The sequence below is a fragment of the Pseudophryne corroboree genome, chromosome 1 (assembly GCF_028390025.1).
Source record: "Pseudophryne corroboree isolate aPseCor3 chromosome 1, aPseCor3.hap2, whole genome shotgun sequence".
Taxonomy (NCBI): domain Eukaryota; kingdom Metazoa; phylum Chordata; class Amphibia; order Anura; family Myobatrachidae; genus Pseudophryne; species Pseudophryne corroboree.
In genome coordinates this window covers 176,714,504-176,732,894 of record NC_086444.1, presented here as the reverse complement: position 1 = coordinate 176,732,894, position 18,391 = coordinate 176,714,504, and the positions used below count along the sequence as shown (strand labels likewise).

The following is an 18,391-nucleotide window of genomic DNA, read 5'->3' as shown; positions in this document are numbered from 1 at the left end:
TAAATTCTTATTTTCTCTGACGTCCTAGTGGATGCTGGGAACTCCGTAAGGACCATGGGGATTATACCAGTGGTGCAAGTGGGCGGGTACGGGTGGGTACGGCGTACCCGTAAGAATTTAGCCGTGGGTACGCCGTACCCACACCGACGGGCCGCCGCTCCTCTTCCTTCCCTCCCTCCCCCACGCCGCACCGCCGCACCGCCGCACACGCCGCAACGCCACTGATGTGAGGGCAGGAGAGGCAGGAGAGTGCAGCCTGCGCCTCTCGTTCCCCTCAGTCTCCGGTGGGTGTTTCAGTTTACTTCAGCGCCGATCCGTGAGCCAATCAGAGCTCGCACCCGCGAGCTCTGATTGGCTCACGGATCGGCGCTGAATTAAACTGAGACACCCGCCGGAGACTGAGGGGAACGAGAGGCGCAGGCTGCACTCTCCTTCCCTCACATGACAGACAGGAGGACAGCGACGGCAGCGGCAGCGATGAGTAGGGGAGGGGGGCATGTTATACCTGGCACTGGGGGGGCATGTATACCTGGCACTGGGGGCATATCTGGCACAGGGGGGCATATATACCTGGCACTGGGGGCATATCTGGCACAGGGGGGCATATATACCTGGCAATGGGGGATATCTGGCACAGGGGGGCATGTATACCTGGCACTGGGGGCATATCTGGCACAGGGGGGCATATATACCTGGCACTGGGGGATATCTGGCACAGGGGGGCATGTATACCTGGCACTGGGGGATATCTGGCACTGGGGGGGCATGTTATACCTGGCACTGGGGGATATCTGGCACTGGGGGGGCATGTATACCTGGCACTGGGGGATATCTGGCACTGGGGGGGCATGTATACCTGGCACTGGGGGATATCTGGCACTGGGGGCATATCTAGCACAGGGGGGCATATATACCTGGCACTGGGGGATATCTGGCACTGGGGGGGCATGTTATGCCTGGCACTGGGGGATATCTGGCACTGGGGGGGGCATGTATACCTGGCACTGGGGGATATCTGGCACTGGGGGCATATCTGGCACAGGGGGGCATATATACCTGGCACTGGGGGATATCTGGCACAGGGGGGCATGTATACCTGGCACTGGGGGATATCTGGCACTGGGGGCATATCTGGCACTGTAGGGGCATTTCTGTATCTGGCACGGGGGGCAATGTATATCTGACACAGTGGGGGCATTTCTGTATCTGGCACTGTGGGGCAATGTGTATCTGGCACTGTGGGGCAATGTGTATCTGGCACTCTGGGGACATTTGTGTATCTGGCACTGTGGGGCAATGTGCATCTGGCACTGTGGGGCAATGTGTATCTGGCACTGTGAGGCAATGTGTATCTGACACTCTGGGGACATTTGTGTATCTGGCACTCTGGGGACATTTGTGTATCTGGCACTGTGGGGCAATGTGTATCTGGCACTGTGAGGTTATATGTATCTGGCACTGTGGGACAATGTATATCTAGCACTGTGGGGCAACGTGTATCTGACACTATTGGGGTCATACGTGTATCTGCCCCTCCCCCATATGTGTACCACGCCCCCATTTTCATTGGCCACGCCCCATGTGGCATTTGGCCACACCCATTTTTTTGAGAATAGTCTGCTTAGAAGCAGGAGCACCCAGCTTGTTGGGTGCATACAGGATAAACAGCGATTCAGATTTTCTGACTCCAGCCGTCCTGGAAACATATATTTTCAGGGCCCTGACAACGTCCAGCAACTTGGAGTCCTCCAAGTCCCCTAGTAGCCGCAGGTACCACAATAGGTTGGTTCAGGTGAAACGCTGAAACCACCTTAGGGAGAAATTGAGGGCGAGTCCTCAATTCTGCCCTGTCCGTATGAAAAAATCAGGTAAGGGCTTTTATAAGATGAAACCGCCAATTCTGACACGCGCCTGGCCAAAGCCAAGGACAACAGCATGACCATTTTCCCTGTGAGATATTTCAAATCCACAGATTTAAGCGGTTCAAACCAATGTGATTTTAGGAACCCCAAAACTACATTGAGATCTCAAGGTGCCACTGGAGGCACAAAAGGAGGCTGTATATGCAGCACCCCCTTGACAAACGTCTGAACTTCAGGAACTAAAGCCAGTTCTTTCTGGAAGAAAATCGACAGGGTCGAAATCTAAACCTTAATGGATCCTAATTTTAGGCCCATAGACATTCCTGTTAGCAGGAAATGCAGGAATCGACCCAGTTGAAATTCCTCTGTAGGGGCCTTCCTGGCCTCGCACCACGCAACATATTTACGCCAAATGTGGTGATAATGTTTTTGCGGTTACATCCTTCCTGGCTTTGATCAGGGTAGGGATGACTTCATCCGGAATGCCTTTTTCATTCAGGATTCGGCGTTCAACCGCCATGCCGTCAAACGCAGCTAAGTCTTGGAACAGACAGGGTCCTTGCTGGAGCAGGTCCCTTCTTAGAGGTAGAGGCCACTGGTCCTCTGTGAGCATCTCTTGAAGTTCCGGGTACCAAGTCCTTCTTGGCCAATCCGGAGCCACGAGTATAGTTCTTACTCCTCTCCGTCTTATAATTCTCAGAACCTTGGGTATGAGAGGCAGAGGAGGGAACACATACACTGACTAGTACACCCACGGTGTTACCAGAGCGTCCACAGCTATTGCCTGAGGGTCCCTTGACCTGGCGCAATACCTGTCTAGTTTTTTGTTGAGGCGGGACGCCATCATGTCCACCTTTGGTTTTTCCCAACGGTTTACAATCATGTGGAAGATTTCTGGGTTAAGTCCCCACTCTCCCGGGTGGAGGTCGTTCCTTCTGAGGAAGTCTGCTTCCCAGTTGACCACTCCCGGAATGAACACTGCTGACAGTGCTATCACATGATTTTCCGCCCAGCGAAGAATCCTTGCAGCTTCTGCCATTGCCCTCCTGCTTCTTGTGCCGCCCTGTCTGTTTACATGGGCGACTGCCGTGATGTTGTCTGACTGGATCAGCACCGGCTGACCTTGAAGCAGAGGTCTTGCTAGGCTTAGAGCATTGTAAATGGCCCTTAACTCCAGGATATTTATGTGAAGTGATGTCTCCAGGCTTGACCACAAGCCCTGGAAATTCCTTCCCTGTGTGACTGCTCCCCAGCCTCGCAGGCTGGCATCCGTGGTCACCAGGACCCAGTCCTGAATGCCGAATCTGCGGCCCTCTAGAAGATGAGCACTCTGCAACCACCACAGGAGAGACACCCTTGTCTTTGGTGACAGGGTTATCCGCTGATGCATCTGAAGATGCGATCCGGACCATTTGTCTAGCAGGTCCCACTGGAAAGTTCTTGCGTGGAATCTGCCGAATGGAATTGCTTCGTAGGAAGCCACCATTTTTCCCAGGACCCTTGTGCATAGATGCACTGACACTTGGCCTGATTTTAGGAGGTTTCTGACTAGTTCGGATAACTCCCTGGCTTTCTCCTCCGGGAGAAACACCTTTTTCTGGACTGTGTCCAGGATCATTCCTAGGAATAGAAGACGTGTCGTCGGGATCAGCTGCGACTTTGGAATATTGAGAATCCAACCGTGCTGCCGCAACACTACTTGAGATAGTGCTACCCCGACTACCAACTGTTCCCTGGATCTTGCCCTTATCAGGAGATCGTCCAAGTAAGGGATAAATAAAACTCCCTTCCTTCGAAGGAGTATCAACATTTCGGTCATTACTTTGGTAAAGACCCGGGGTGCCGTGGACAAACCAAACGGCAGCGTCTGAAACTGATAGTGACAGTTCTGTACCACAAACCTGAGGTACCCTTGGTAAGAAGGGTAAATTGGGACATGGAGGTAAGCATCCTTGATGTCCAAAAGCTCCAGGTTCGCAATCACCGCTCTGAGTGACTCCATCTTGAATTTGAACCTTTGTATGTAAGTGTTCAAGGATTTCAGATTTAAAATAGGTCTCACCGAGCCGTCCGGCTTCGGTTCCACCAACAGCGTGGAATAATACCCCTTTCCCTGTTGCAGGAGGGGTACTTTGATTATCACCTGCTGGGAATACAGCTTGTGAATGGCTTCCAATACCGCCTCCCTGTCGGAGGGAGACGTCGGTACAGCAGACTTTAGGAAACGGCGAGGGGGAGACGTCTCGAATTCCAATTTGTACCCCTGAGATACCTGAAGGATCCAGGGGTCCACCTGTGAGTGAGCCCACTGCACGCTGAAATTTTTGAGACGGGTCTCCACCGTGCTGCAGCCTTTTTCCTCTCCCTCTGCCACGGGGCAGAAATGAGGAGCCTTTTGTCCGCTTGCCCTTATGGGGCCGAAAGGACTGCGCCTGATCTTATGTTGAGAGGCTACCTGGGGTAAAATTGTGGATTTCCCAGCAGTTGCCGTGGCCACCAGGTCTGATAGACCTACCCCAAATAACTCCTCCCCTTTATAAGGCAATACTTCCATATGCCTTTTGGAGTCAGCATCACCTGACCACTGCCTCGTCCATAACCTGGCAGAAATGGACAGCGCACTTACTCTTGATGCCAGTCGGCAAATATCCCTCTGTGCATCACGCATATATAGAAATGCATCTTTTAAATGCTCTATAGTCAGTAATATACTGTCCCTATCTAGGGTATCAATATTGTCAGTCAGGGAATCCGACCAAGCCACCCCAGCACTGCACATCCAGGCTGAGGCGATTGCTGGTCGCAGTATCACACCCGTGTGAGTGTATATACATCTTAGGATATTTTACTGCTTTTTGTCAGCAGGTTCCGTAAGGGCGGCCGTATCCGGGGACGGTAGTGCCACCTGTTTAGACAAGCGTGTGAGCGCTTTATTCACCCTAGGGGGTGTTTCCCAACGTGCCCTATCCTCTGCGGGAAGGGGTATGATGCTAATAACTTTTTAGGAATTAACAGTTTTTATCGGGGGAAACCCACGCATCATCACACACTTCATTTAATTCCTCAGATGCAGGAAAAACTACAGGCAGTTTTTTCTCACCCAACATAATACCCTTTTTAGTGGTACTAGTATTATCAGAAATGTGTAAAAACATTTTCCATAGCCTCAATCCTGTAACGTGTGGCCCTACTGGAAGTCACATTCGTCTCTTAATCGTCGACACTGGAGTCAGTATCCGTGTCGGCGTTTGTATCTGCCATCTGCGGTAACGGGCGTTTTAGAGCCCCTGATGGCTTTTGAGACACCTGGACAGGCACAGGCTGAGTCGCCGGCTGTCTCATGTCATCAATCTTTTGTAAAGAGCTGACACTGTCACATAATTCCTTCCATAAGCTCATCCACTCAGGTGTCGACTCCCTAGGGGGTGACATATCTGTTACAGGCAATTGCTCCGCCTCCACCACATTTTCCTCCTCATACATGTCGACACAACGTACCGACACACAGCACACACACAGGGAATGCTCTGATAGAGGACAGGACCCCACTAGCCCTTTGGGGAGACAGAGGGAGAGTATGCCAGCACACTCCAGAGCGCTATATATATACAGGGATAACCTTATATAAGTGTTTTTCCCCTTATAGCTGCTGTATTGTTATACTGCGCCTAATTAGTGCCCCCCTCTCTTTTTTAACCCCTTTCTGTAGTGTAGTGACTGCAGGGGAGAGCCAGGGAGCTTCCCTCCAACGGAGCTGTGAGAGAAAATGGCGCCAGTGTGCTGAGGAGATAGGCTCCGCCCCCTTCTCGGCGGCCTTTTCTCACGTTTTTCTGTGGAATCTGGCAGGGGTTAAAATTCATCCATATAGCCCTGGGGGCTATATGTGATGTATTTTCGCCAGCCAAGGTGTTTATATTGCTGCTCAGGGCGCCCCCCCCTAGCGCCCTGCACCCTCAGTGACCGAAGTGTGAAGTGTGCTGAGGAGCAATGGCGCACAGCTGCAGTGCTGTGCGCTACCTTGGTGAAGACAGGATGTCTTCTGCCGCCGATTTTCCGGACCTTTTCTTGCTTCTGGCTCTGTAAGGGGGCCGGCGGCGCGGCTCTGGGACCGGACTCCGAGGCTGGGCCTGTGTTCGATCCCTCTGGAGCTAATGGTGTCCAGTAGCCTAAGAAGCCCAATCCACTCTGCAAGCAGGTGAGTTCGCTTCTTCTCCCCTTAGTCCCTCGATGCAGTGAGCCTGTTGCCAGCAGGTCTCACTGAAAATAAAAAACCTAAAACTAAACTTTCACTAAGAAGCTCAGGAGAGCCCCTAGTGTGCACCCTTCTCGGCCGGGCACAAAAATCTAACTGAGGCTTGGAGGAGGGTCATAGGGGGAGGAGCCAGTGCACACCAGGTAGTCCTAAAGCTTTACTTTTGTGCCCAGTCTCCTGCGGAGCCGCTATTCCCCATGGTCCTTACGGAGTTCCCAGCATCCACTAGGACGTCAGAGAAATGGGGGCACGTGCCTGCCCCAATGTGTAAAATGGGGACACTTGCCTGCTGTAATGTGTAAAATGAGGACTTTTTTTTTTTTTTTTATCCTGTGGTGGCCATGATGATGAGATCAGATGAGGCCACGCCCATCTTAACAAAGCCACGCCCATTTTGACGAGGTCACGCATACTTTTCCTCTTTATATCTATGGGGGGCGCATTGTTTCTTATGTGAATGGGGGGGGGTGCATTTTTAAATCTCGCCTAGAAACGGCCCTGGGTGGGAGCACATGGTGAGTGAAGTATGTACCCGACACGTCTAGAAGGCGGCAGGCACACACACTCCATCAACCTCCTACAATATCATATTTGTGTAGAAGGGAAAGTAACTGAATGACTCACCCAGCTCTATAAATACAGCTGCAGAGCATGTCGAAACACATCACAGATACACTTTCCCTGGACATTGGAGTAATAACTACAGTACCTATGATGATGATGATGAAACAGCTTACATTGATTCTACTGTTCTTAGCTTTTTGTCTTGATGCAGCGGTAAGACACAGGATTTTAATCCATTTGGCTCCTTATTTATTCATATTATTGTACTCTAGTTGACTTTAATGCAGTACATTATTTACATTGTAAGACCCCGAGACCAAGCAGAAAACATTTGTATTCATTTAGCAAACCAAATTTAAATAACGCGAAATAACATGAAATAAGAAATGTTATTAATCTGCACCCAATTTCTAACACAGGTGGAATGTGACCTGGTTCTGTAAGACCTGTATAATAGTAAGTGTAATCCTGTTTCTCTCTTTGCTGTAAAGCTTGCAAAGTGCAATTTGGCTGGTCAGTGGAAGAATGACCAGGGATCTACTATGACAATATCTGACGTTAAAGAAAATGGGGTGTTCTCAGGCAGTTATCTGTCAGCTGTATCTGCCCCCAATATGACCATCATGGGATCACCTCTTATCGGATATCAAAAATTAAATGGATTTGGGTTCACTGTGAAATTTGAGTTTCCAGGTAATGTCATTGATTGCTCTCTGATTTCCCCTCTCCTGTTTTCTAGTTTGGGTTATGTTGGCCAGTGCTGTTCATGCAGTATACAGAGAGCTATTATAAATCTGTCGTAGCGAGATTTTATACGTGTCTATAATAAACTATGCAGCTTGCACATATTAAGGGGAGAGGTGGTTTGGAAAAGGTTTGTGTAGATGGGTTAATATACTGTATGTATAAGCCATATCCTGTACTCTATTTCAGAAAACATTCATACATCTTTTGATGACCACTGACCAGTGTCATGTTATCAATATGAAGACAAATCACCATACTTGCCTATGCTCCCTCATTCTTTAGGAGACTCCCTGAAATAGAAGCAAACTCCCTGACTCCCTGAATGGTAGAGCAATCTCCACGATTGCACCTTAACCCCATTGTGCAGCTGTCATATTCTTGGGGGAGGGGGGGGGGGAATAAATCACAGACACATACATTCAAATTGGAACATCAGTGCCATTTCCCTGCATTGGTTATAAGACACAATGATCCCTATGGCTACATGCATTTTAAATAAAGTTTCTCATGGCCACTTGCAGTATATGGAACCTCTTGTAAAGCACAATACACAAACAAATTCTGCAAAATATAAGTCTTTTCTTCATCAACAAGTATATCTTACTAACTTTGGGGCTCATTTACATTTGGATGTAAGTCATTTTTATGACACACCTCTCAGATTTAGCAGTACGCGTCCGCATTGATAGGTGTTACTTTCACATCTCCCTGAAATGCTTTTTCAAAAGTAGGCAAGTATGCAAATCACAGTATACTAATATGTCTTAACTGCAACAGGGTGTGCCTGGCCTTTCTACCGGTTAAGGTTACAGTTGAAACACCCCTTAAGGCAGTGGCGTAAATCCTTTGGCGCCCCCCCATACCCCCCATAATTGGCACTAGTAAAGGGACAAATATGTGCGCGCCGCAAAAAGGGGTGTGGCTTAGTTGAAATGGGCGTGGCTTCGCGTAAAGGGGCATGGCATTGCAGGAAAAGACTACCTTATACCCCAGTTTTGCAACCTGCACGCCCAGACGTTAGCCACCACAGGAAAGAAAAATAATCCTGATTCATGCCCCTTACATTATTTGTCATTTTTCCTCCTTATAGTAATGCCCAGTATACATTATTCCACATACTGCGATGGCCTTAGCCATTATGCCACACACAATAATGCACATGACACAATATGCACACACTGTAATGCCCCCGACACATTATGCCACACACCGTAATGCCTGTGACACATTATGATAGGAATCGCTATTCCCGTTATACATTATGCTACACACTGCAATGCCCCTGATACATTATAGCACATACAATGTCTGTGACACAGTATGACACACACCACAATGATCCTGAGACATTATACCACATACCACAATGCCCATGATATAGTATACAACACACCGTAATGCCTGACACATGACACACACCGCAATGTCCGTGATACATTATGCCAAACACCGTAATGCCCATTACACATTAAGTTCTACAGTAAGGCTTCTAATTACTTTTAAATTACCTGCTCGTTGCCAGGGGTTTCATGCTCTTGGTTCCATGCACGGTGCCAGGGGTTTTCATGCTCAGGGTGTCATGCTCGTTGCCAGGGGTTTCATGCACTGGGTGTCATGCTCGTTGCCAGCGGTTTCATGCTCTTGGTTTCATGCACGGTGCCAGGGGTTTTCATGCTCAGGGTGTCATGCTCGTTGCCAGGGGTTTCATGCACTGGGTGTCATGCTCGTTGCCAGGGGTTTCATGCACTGGGTGTCATGCTTGTTGCCAGGGGTTTCATGCTCGTTGCTAGGGGGTAGTGCTTGTTGCTAGGGCCATGCTCCCAGTGCCACATATGCCCCCAGTGCCAGATATTCCCCCACAGTGCCAGGTACATGCCCCCAGTGCCACATATACCCCCCAGTGCCACATATGCCCCCTCAGTGCCTGCTCCCCCCAGTGCCAAATATTCCCCCACAGTGCCACATATGTCCCCTCAGTGCCTGCTCCCCCCAGTGCCAGATATTCCCCCACAGTGCCAGGTATATGCCCCCAGTGCCAGATATTCCCCCACAGTGCCAGGTATATGCCCCCAGTGCCAGATATTCCCCCACAGTGCCAGGTATATGCCCCCAGTGCCAGGTATATGCCCCCAGTGCCTGATATTGCCCCACAGTGCCAGGTATACGCCCCCAGTGCCAGAAATTCCCCCACAGTGCCAGGTATATGCCCCCAGTGCCAGATATTCCCCCATAGTGCCAGGTATATGCCCCCAGTGCCAGATATTCCCCCACAGTGCCTGCTCCCGCTCCCCCCCCCCCCCCCGCTCCTTTGTGTTGGAGGGACACGGAGCGCATAGCGCGCCTCTCCAGTGTCCCTCCTGGCTCTCCTGCCGGTCTAATAAAGGAAGTGCCGGTTCGTGAGCCAATCAGAGCTCACGAACGGCACTTCCTTTATTAGACAGGCCGGGGGAGAGCCAGGGAGGGACACAGGAGAGGCGCGCGCTGTGCGCTCCGTGTCCCTCCTTACAGCAGCTGAGGGAAGGAGACTGCAGATTGACATGCGGACGCTCGTCCGCATGTCAATCTGTGCAAAGTCAGTGGCGCCCCCGCAGCCCCTCGCCCCCAAGCCACCGCGAGGACTGCGGGGGCAGTAGTTATGCCACTGCCTTAAGGGCCAGTCCTTTATGTCATTTTTGTCCTAAAATTCTGTTTAAGGCGGGTACTTATGAAAGCACGGGGTGAGATAACGTGGAGAGATTTAAAGCCCTAACCAATCAGCTTCTAACTCTGTACGGGATGACAGGACCTGATAGTTTGGCTAGTTATTTCAGAGACAGAACACTATATAAATAAAGAAGTTGTTGTTGTTGTTTATTTATCTGCACTTTATCTATCTCCATGCTTTTATAAATACCCCCCTAAGTCTTAAACAACTCAGCTTCTTTTTATCATTAATCAAAGTGATTTCTCTGCAGCTTCTACTTCAGTGTTCACAGGTCAGTGCTTCATAAATAAAGGAGACAAAGTTTTGTATACTATGTGGCTGATGAGGTCACTTAGTCAAGATGTTCAGGATAACTGGGCGCAAACAAGGTATGTGCAGTCATTTTATTGTTTTCTAATGCAATCTATGAAACTTAATTGACACATACAGATGGGTCCACATTTATCTTGACTGTTAATAGGATTAACTGAGACTAGCCAGTCAGACTTAATCCCCTGCTGTAATGACTTAATCCCCTGCTGTATTGTTCTCTGTATTGTATTGCAGTTGAGAACAATAGATGAAGGGTTTATGCTAATAAATCATGTTGTGCCTAGCTGCAGAAAACTACTCAAGATAACGGTGGACCCATCTGTAGGTTTATATTCAATAAGTGTCGGAAAGCTTCAGCCGCTGATTCACGTGTATTGTCAGATGCGGGGCCAAACCCGACAGATTTTAGCCCCGTTTACGACAACGTCAATCCGACTTTAAAAAAAAGTCGGATTGAGACGGTCGTGAACGGGCCAAACCTGTCGGGTTTGGCCCAGCATTGAATAGAGAGCTGTCGGGTCCTTTCCGCCGGAAAGGACCGGACAGCTATTGAATACACCCCTTAGGGGTCAATCCAATTAGGTGTGAGTTGCAAGTTGTTTCATGAAATAAATGTGTGCTCCAGAGAATTCTCCAGTGCAATAAAAAAAATGCCTATTTGTGGTAGTGGCAGCAGGGGTTTGCAAATTGTCAGCCATATGTGATGTGAGGGAAGTGCATGAAAATGTGCGGTGACCTTCCTGTGCCCCAAATTGATGACAATTTAATTTGCAGAATCACTAGGCTGTTAGTGGTCATAAGGAAAGTACTGGAGGTATTTAAACTGTGTTAAATAGCTGATTTTATTTAAAAAATGATGAAAAACAAACTTATTTTGTTTACCTTCATATGAAAAAAGAAGTAGCAAAAAAGGAGGCATTTGGGGTATTTTGAGGTGACTTTAAAAATGTAAAAAAAAAAATACAAAAAGCAATTAATTTTCTAAAAAAATAATACTCTATTTAAATGTAGTATGTATAAAAAAAAAATAGTTGATTTTGGGGTAAATTGAGACCATTTTTTTAACCCCCCCTACCTTCCCCAAATGACATAATTATTGTACTAATTAAGCTAATTGGAAACTTCCAATTGCCTAATTAGTCATTGGGGGGAGGAGAGGGGAGGTGTCCAAGGTGTACTGTGTGGGGTCCCGTCATTTTAACCATAAAATAAACATTTTCCCTACCATCTCTCACCCTCAGTGTGGTGCAAACGGAAATACGCGACTTCACTCTGCCTGGTTCAATGCGAGTTTCTAATTGAATTACAAAATGTGATTTTGCAGGGAAACTGGCAACTCGCACCTAATTGGATTAACCCCTTACCGTGTGTGTGTGTGTGTGTGTGTGTGTGTGTGTGTGTGTGTGTGTGTGTGTGTGTGTGTGTGTGTGTGTTCTCATTGGTCATCTTTTAATTGATACTGGATGTAAAGGACAGGGGTGGATGCTGAGGTATGTATATATATATATATATATATATATATACAAAATAGAGAATTCAGCACTCACCATAGCAAGCTCACTTGTCCTCACTACATCAATAAATAAATGATGGGGGTTTAGTTGGTGAATTGGCCAATGCACGGAAGCCTGCATACCGATTTTCAAGGTACCCCACCTTCATGCAGGTCCTACACTATCACAAAGCCTAAAGAATTAAAACCTGGCATACATTAAACCTAGTGGGCATATTTGCAGTTATATTATATGTGATACAGTTGCCAGGTTTTTTTGTATGTAAATGAACACAATCTGATTAATCCTTATTTGTGAGTCCTATTTTAAATGCAATCCCTTCTCTTATTATGCACAAATCCTCTGATTCACTACAATTGAGAGATGCAATTCCTTATCTCAAAGGCAAACAGAAGACAGGAAAATAGTGTAATACTGCCGGATAGATGTAAAAGCATATGACCACATTCAGTGGATAAGGAGATAAACAATCCTCTGGTCACAACCAAATGACCCAGATGGATTTAGGGTAGGAGAAGAAGGATGTGGTTATTCCAAAATGCGTTAAGCTACTGTTTTCTGTTTGTGGAGACTACTTTGGAAGCACCATTACCTGCAAAGGGAGCACAGGATGCCAGGAGTTTGGAGCTTCTACCCTAAATCCATCTGGGAGGGTAATTTGGTTGTGACCAGAGGACTGTTTATCTCCTTATCCACTGAATATTGTCACATGCTTTTACAAATGGTTATAATGGTTATAATGTGAGTTTATGTACAGTATGAAACTGAAGTGACCTGTGAGATGGTCCTGTGACTGCGCCAGTGTGGGACAATTACATAACTGATATTTGTATTTTATGGAGTGTAGTGAGGATTCCATTCTCTGTGTCACAGGCAGCAACTTATAGGTTTGCGCTGTTTTAAATATTATTATTTCTAAATACGGACTAAGACAAAATGGCAACTCTTACTATCTATTACAGGTACAACGCTTCCTAACGAAGCAACATAACTATGGCATGGGTGGGATACATTTATCAATGCAAAGCATGTATTATTTGGACAGATTTATGCTGATAGGTATTTATTTTATTTCACATGAATAACAATATTTATTATTATTATTATTATGATTATTACTACTACTACTACTTACAGTGCTACTATTATTATTATTATGTCTCTGGAGAACATAGATGGGAAATGCAGATGTAAGGACTGTTCATTGGTGACAAAACATACAGTATTTACAACATGGAGAGTAACATACATACAGAGAGATCACATAATCTCTGGGGTTATGTATTTTGATTTACAAATATTATCTTTGCAGATTAATTGCAACATTTCTTAATTCTTCAATTACCAATATTTAAATACTGTCTAATCTCTTTTTTTTCCTTTCAGAGTTGGGTATGATAGATTTTACCCATTGTCCTAAACACCTTCAGTAAAGGATTACCCACCAGTTTCCATACAATAAACGGCATGAATTATGAAACAGTGGAATTTATATTAAAAAAATTCAATAAAACTAATGCAATATGAAACAATTATATATATATATATATATATTATTCTGCTCTGTAACAAACACGATTGTTCATGGCTTAATAAATAAGCAAAGAACTAAGATATATACAGGGACAGCTGTAAAAAAAAAAAGAAGTGTTTTATTATGACTGTATCATTGTGTAGATTTGATATGATGTTTATGAAGACAATAATCTTTTTTTACATGAAAGCAGTCATGCATGTGGGTGTGACCTATATATTGAATACATATAGGTATACATGCAGACAACCAGTAAGAGAACAATAGATCATTCTTGACTATGGTAAAAAAAACTAAAAAAAACCTATAGTAATTGTGCTTTTGGGATGATCTCTTCTGGTAAATCTGACCAATTTGATAATCTAAACCAAGTGATTCTGGTAATTTTATACCGGTCATATTGTCTACCCACTGCACCAAAACACAAGCCGATTAATTTTTGGCAATTTTGCTCAATAATTGCAGTTTGTATCTAGCCTTAGTCATACCTCCCAACATCTACTAAACCAGATTTTACTCTTTCGCGCACTGGAGGCGCACGTGTCTCCAAAAATGGAGCAAGGCTTTGATTAAATGGGGCGTGGCTTCATGAGAATGACACAATTGTGAGTCATGCCCCCATTTTTGTCACTGTGGGGGCATGCCCAGCGCTCTGTGAGCAGCTGGCCATGCCTCCTGTCCTTCGCTCCTTGTTAATAGACGCTGTGCTGTTCACCGCTGAGCAGCAAGTGAGAGGGGTCCTCCCAACTGCCCCCCCCCTCCCCAATTCGCAGGATACTATGGCCCATGGGTGGGACAATCCAGGGAAAACAGGACTGTCCTGCAAAAATCAGGACTGTTGGGAGGTATGCCTTGGTGATAGACGTAGGTCTGCCACATGAACAGAATGTAGAAAAGAAAATACATTAGATAATAGCTGTGGGTGCAACCTAAACACACAGTGGAGGCAGCCATTTTGTGCTTGCACAGTAACTCCCTGATGTCACTGGCTCCTTGTGAATGCATTTGCACTCTTGAATATTTATTCATCACACAAAATGTCTGTGTGTGCTGGAACTTGCTGAGATTACAGAAGTGTATCAGTTTTTCACATCCATTACATTCTTGAGCAAAACTATCCAACAGTCTATCCCACATATTAATGCAACTACTGTATGAGGGTAATTGTTATGCAGTCCAAATTTTCCAGGCTATAGTTTTTTTTGGGGGATTTTTTACACAAGAGAGTGTACATCAGATAAGACGGAGTACTGTAGGTAAAGGTGACCATCTACATATATAACTGCCCCAACACACTTACTCCCATGCATTAACACATTTGTTTTCATAGAGGATCACCTACCGCAGGCCAGGCCAACCTGTGGCTCTCCAGCTGTTGTGAAACTACACATCCCAGCATGCCATGCCACAGTTTTAGCATTCTCTAATAGCAAAACTGTGGCATGGCATGTTGGGATTTGTAGTTTCACAGCAGCTGGAGAGCCACAGGTTAGCCAGGCCTAACCTAGAGACTGTTAGCCCCTCATCTCGACAAAATAGACCAAAAAACCCACTACCTGCCTGACTATACAAGAGACAAGACACCAGGGGAAGAGGAGGAGCTCCATTATAGACCATGGCCCTCATTCAGAGTTATTCGCTCTCTAGCTGCTTTTAGCAGCATTGCACACGCTAGGCCGCCGCCCTCTGGGAGCAGGGCTGTTTCTAGCCAATTTGGCTCCCAGTGCGAGATTGAAAAAAATGTGCCCCCCCCCCCACACACCTAGATAAAAAAAAAACTTGCGTGCGCACCCGGCAAGGGGGCGTGGCCTCATCTAAATGGATGTGGCCTCGTCTGAAAAGACTACCTCACAATCCAGTTTTTGACCCTGCTCCAACAGATCACGACCACCACAGGAAAAAAAAATTCTACCATATTAAGCCCCACACAGTAATGCCCCCTGCACCATATTATGCCACACACCGCAATGCCCTTGATACATTAAATCCCCACACTACGGCAGGCAAGAGTCCCCATTTCACACATTACAGCATGTGTCCCCATTTTACACATTGAGAGAGAGAGAGAGAGAGAGAGAGAGAGAATACTTACAGAGGCGATTACCACTCTCCGGCCCGCCTCACCAGTTGCTCCTTGTGCCGGCCTTTCCCTCTTCCTAACTTGGATCCCCCTCTGTACTCCGCTTGGGGGGGGGGGGGCAGTTTCGCGGAGTGACGGGGTTGCGTCGTGGCGTAACGATGCAACCGCGTCATTCCGTGAAACTCCGCCCCCCGAGCGAGTTACTAGGGGAGAAATAGGAGGGGGAAGCAGGGAGCCACAGTTAGTGCCGCGGCGGGCGCCCAGTGCGGTTGCACTGCTCGCCTGCCCCAAGAAACGGCCCTGTCTGGGAGTGTATCTTAGCTTATCAGAATTGCTAATGAATGATAGCAGAACTGCTACTAAATAATTTGCTGCAGTTTCTGAGTAGCTCCAGACCTACTCCTAAATTGCGATCACCTCACTCCGTTTAGTTCCTGGTTTGACGTCACAGACACGCCCTGCGTTCGGCCAGCCACTCCCCCGTTTCTCCAGCCACTCCTGCGTTTTTGCCTGGCACGCCTGCGTTTTTTAGCACACTCCCTGAAAACGCCAAGTTGCTGCCCAGAAACACCCACTTCCTGTCAATCATACTACGATCACTCGAGCGACTGGAAAACGTCGCTCAAGCTTGTGTAAATCTACAAAGTTTTGTGTGAAAGTACTTAGCGCATGCGCGCTGCGTACCATGCGCATTTTTGCAGTTTTTTTACTTAATCGCTGCACTGCGAAAATAAGCAGCGAGCGAGCAACTCGGAATGACCCCCCATACCAGAGAGCATTTTTAAAACTGTCTGTACCATTATAGAAATGACTTACATGCCTTGTAAATAGCCAGCGCTGCTGACACATCTCCCGGACACAGGTAATGGGGGGTATAGACACTGGTATACATAACAGGGCGTAGGGTTATGCCTCATCTGCACTCCTGCAGAGGTATAGGCCATTTACATTCCCCTCCCCCTCCCCACTGCTCCTAGTAAGGACTGCCATGAAATACTGAAGGAAATACACATTCAATGTTAAGTGTGAATAAAATGAAAAAAATATAAAAATAAAAAAATCAGGGACTTAATATAGGCAATAAGAATTCTCCTTCTACTCAGAATATATGACACTTACAAACTTGAGTAATGCCTAAGTAGCTTTTTCTTGAACTGCTATCATAAGTGTCTGTGTATGTCTAATATACAATAGTCCACCTTAATACACATTTATGCTCAGCAATCTGCTATATGGGGGTCATTCTGAGTTGATCGCTCGCTAGCTGTTTTTAGCAGCCATGCAAACGCTATGCCGCCTCCCACTGGGAGTGTATTTTAGCTTAGCAGAAGTGCGAACGAAAGGATCGCAGAGCGGCTACAAAATAATTTTGTGCAGTTTCAGAGTAGCTTCAGACCTACTCAGCGCTTGCGATCACTTCAGACTGTTCAGTTCCTGTTTTGACGTCACAAACACGCCCTGTGTTCGCCCAGCCACACCTGCGTTTTTCCTGGCACTCCTGCGTTTTTCCGAACATTCCCTGAAAACGGTCAGTTGACACCCAGAAACGCCCACTTCCTGTCAATCACTCTGCGGCCAGCAGTGCGACTGAAAAGCTTCGCTAGATCTTGTGTGAAACTACATCGGCCGTTGTGAAAGTACGTTGCGCATGCGCAGAAGTGCCTTTTTTTTCATCAGCGCTGCGCAGCGAACATTTTCAGCTAGCGATCAACTCGGAATGACCCCCTATAACCATAACAAGCTGAGTTGGATAGTGGCTGAGAGCTCCCACTGTTACTAATTAATACTGCAGCCACTCAGCACTGGAAGAAGGCACAAGCGAACAGTGAAGCCTGGGACTGGACACTGCAAGATGTAGCTCACAGTATGATGGAGCTGAAGAGACCCTGCCGAGCTCAGTAGTCTTAGCAGGAAGGGACAGCAGCAGGTAAATCTTCTGGTACATGTAAGAACGCGGCAGCACTGCTGGAGACAATATTCACCAGCAGCATCAGGGGAACTGCACCAGATCACCAGGAAAGCACACAGAGGGAACCAAGCACCATCTTACAGTACAGCCCAGCTAGGTGTATAGCAGGCAGGGCCGGATTGGCCATTAAAGTCACCGGGGAGTTCCCCCGGGAGGCCAGCTGGATTGCGGGCCGAATGCAGTATGTGACCCCGCCCCCAGTGGCACGTGAGTGACATTTGCTATAATCCCCAACAGGCATAGGCAGCCCGTCAGGACATATCAGAGACAGACAGCAGCTTGGAGGAGCTCAGTGCTTCTGCAGCCATGAGACAGAGCTCCTCCAGTCCCCGGCCGGCACCCGCCCATACAGAACAGCGCAGCAGAGACTGACACATGGCCATGCACTGCAGTGAGTGTCCACTCTCTCTCCTTTCTGTCACTCTAGTCCAGGCCTCCTCGTCTCCTCCCCTCTCCACCCTCGATTCTCCTGCTCTGCTCTTTTCCCTCTCTCCCACTGCACCAAAAGCTCTGCAACACCCCATCCCACAGGTTCCCTTCACACTGCTCCAAAGTCCAAACCCACTCCCCATTCACGGCACCCGCGACCTCCTCTCCATCCACAGGCTACCCTCAATGGTATCTCTCCCCTCGCACCCGCAAACCACCCCTCCCCCCATTCACGGCACCTGCGACCCCCCCTCCCCCCACAAGTGACCCTCTCCTGTAGCTCTCCCTTCAGAGCCCAAAACCACCCCTCCACCCATTCGCGGCACACGCAACCCCCCATTCCTCCCCCACAGACTACCCTCTCCAGTATCTCTTCTGGGATGGTACATCAGTACGGTGGGGTATGTTTTGCTACCTGGGCTGA

The 18,391-nt window shown here is 47.4% G+C and overlaps 1 protein-coding gene across 1 annotated transcript; it reads left to right on the top strand.

The window, feature by feature from the left end:
• The first annotated feature begins 6,750 nt into the window (after positions 1-6,750).
• LOC135028728 (avidin-like) lies at positions 6,751-13,487 on the top strand. Its single transcript, XM_063953831.1, has 4 exons — positions 6,751-6,891; positions 7,170-7,371; positions 10,380-10,497; positions 13,342-13,487. Exons 1-4 carry the CDS (start codon positions 6,766-6,768, stop codon positions 13,373-13,375), a joined length of 480 nt encoding a protein of 159 aa, XP_063809901.1. The 5' UTR covers positions 6,751-6,765; the 3' UTR covers positions 13,376-13,487.
• Positions 13,488-18,391: the final 4,904 nt, after the last annotated feature.

Excerpts from the sequence above, each read along its gene's own strand:
- LOC135028728 (XM_063953831.1), top strand. The coding sequence starts at position 6,766 with ATGTCGAAACACATCACAGATACACTTTCCCTGGACATTGGAGTAATA. Across the intron at positions 6,892-7,169 it reads CTTTTTGTCTTGATGCAGCG|CTTGCAAAGTGCAATTTGGC; the intron begins GTAAGACACAGG and ends TTTGCTGTAAAG. Across the intron at positions 7,372-10,379 it reads TGTGAAATTTGAGTTTCCAG|CTTCTACTTCAGTGTTCACA; the intron begins GTAATGTCATTG and ends ATTTCTCTGCAG.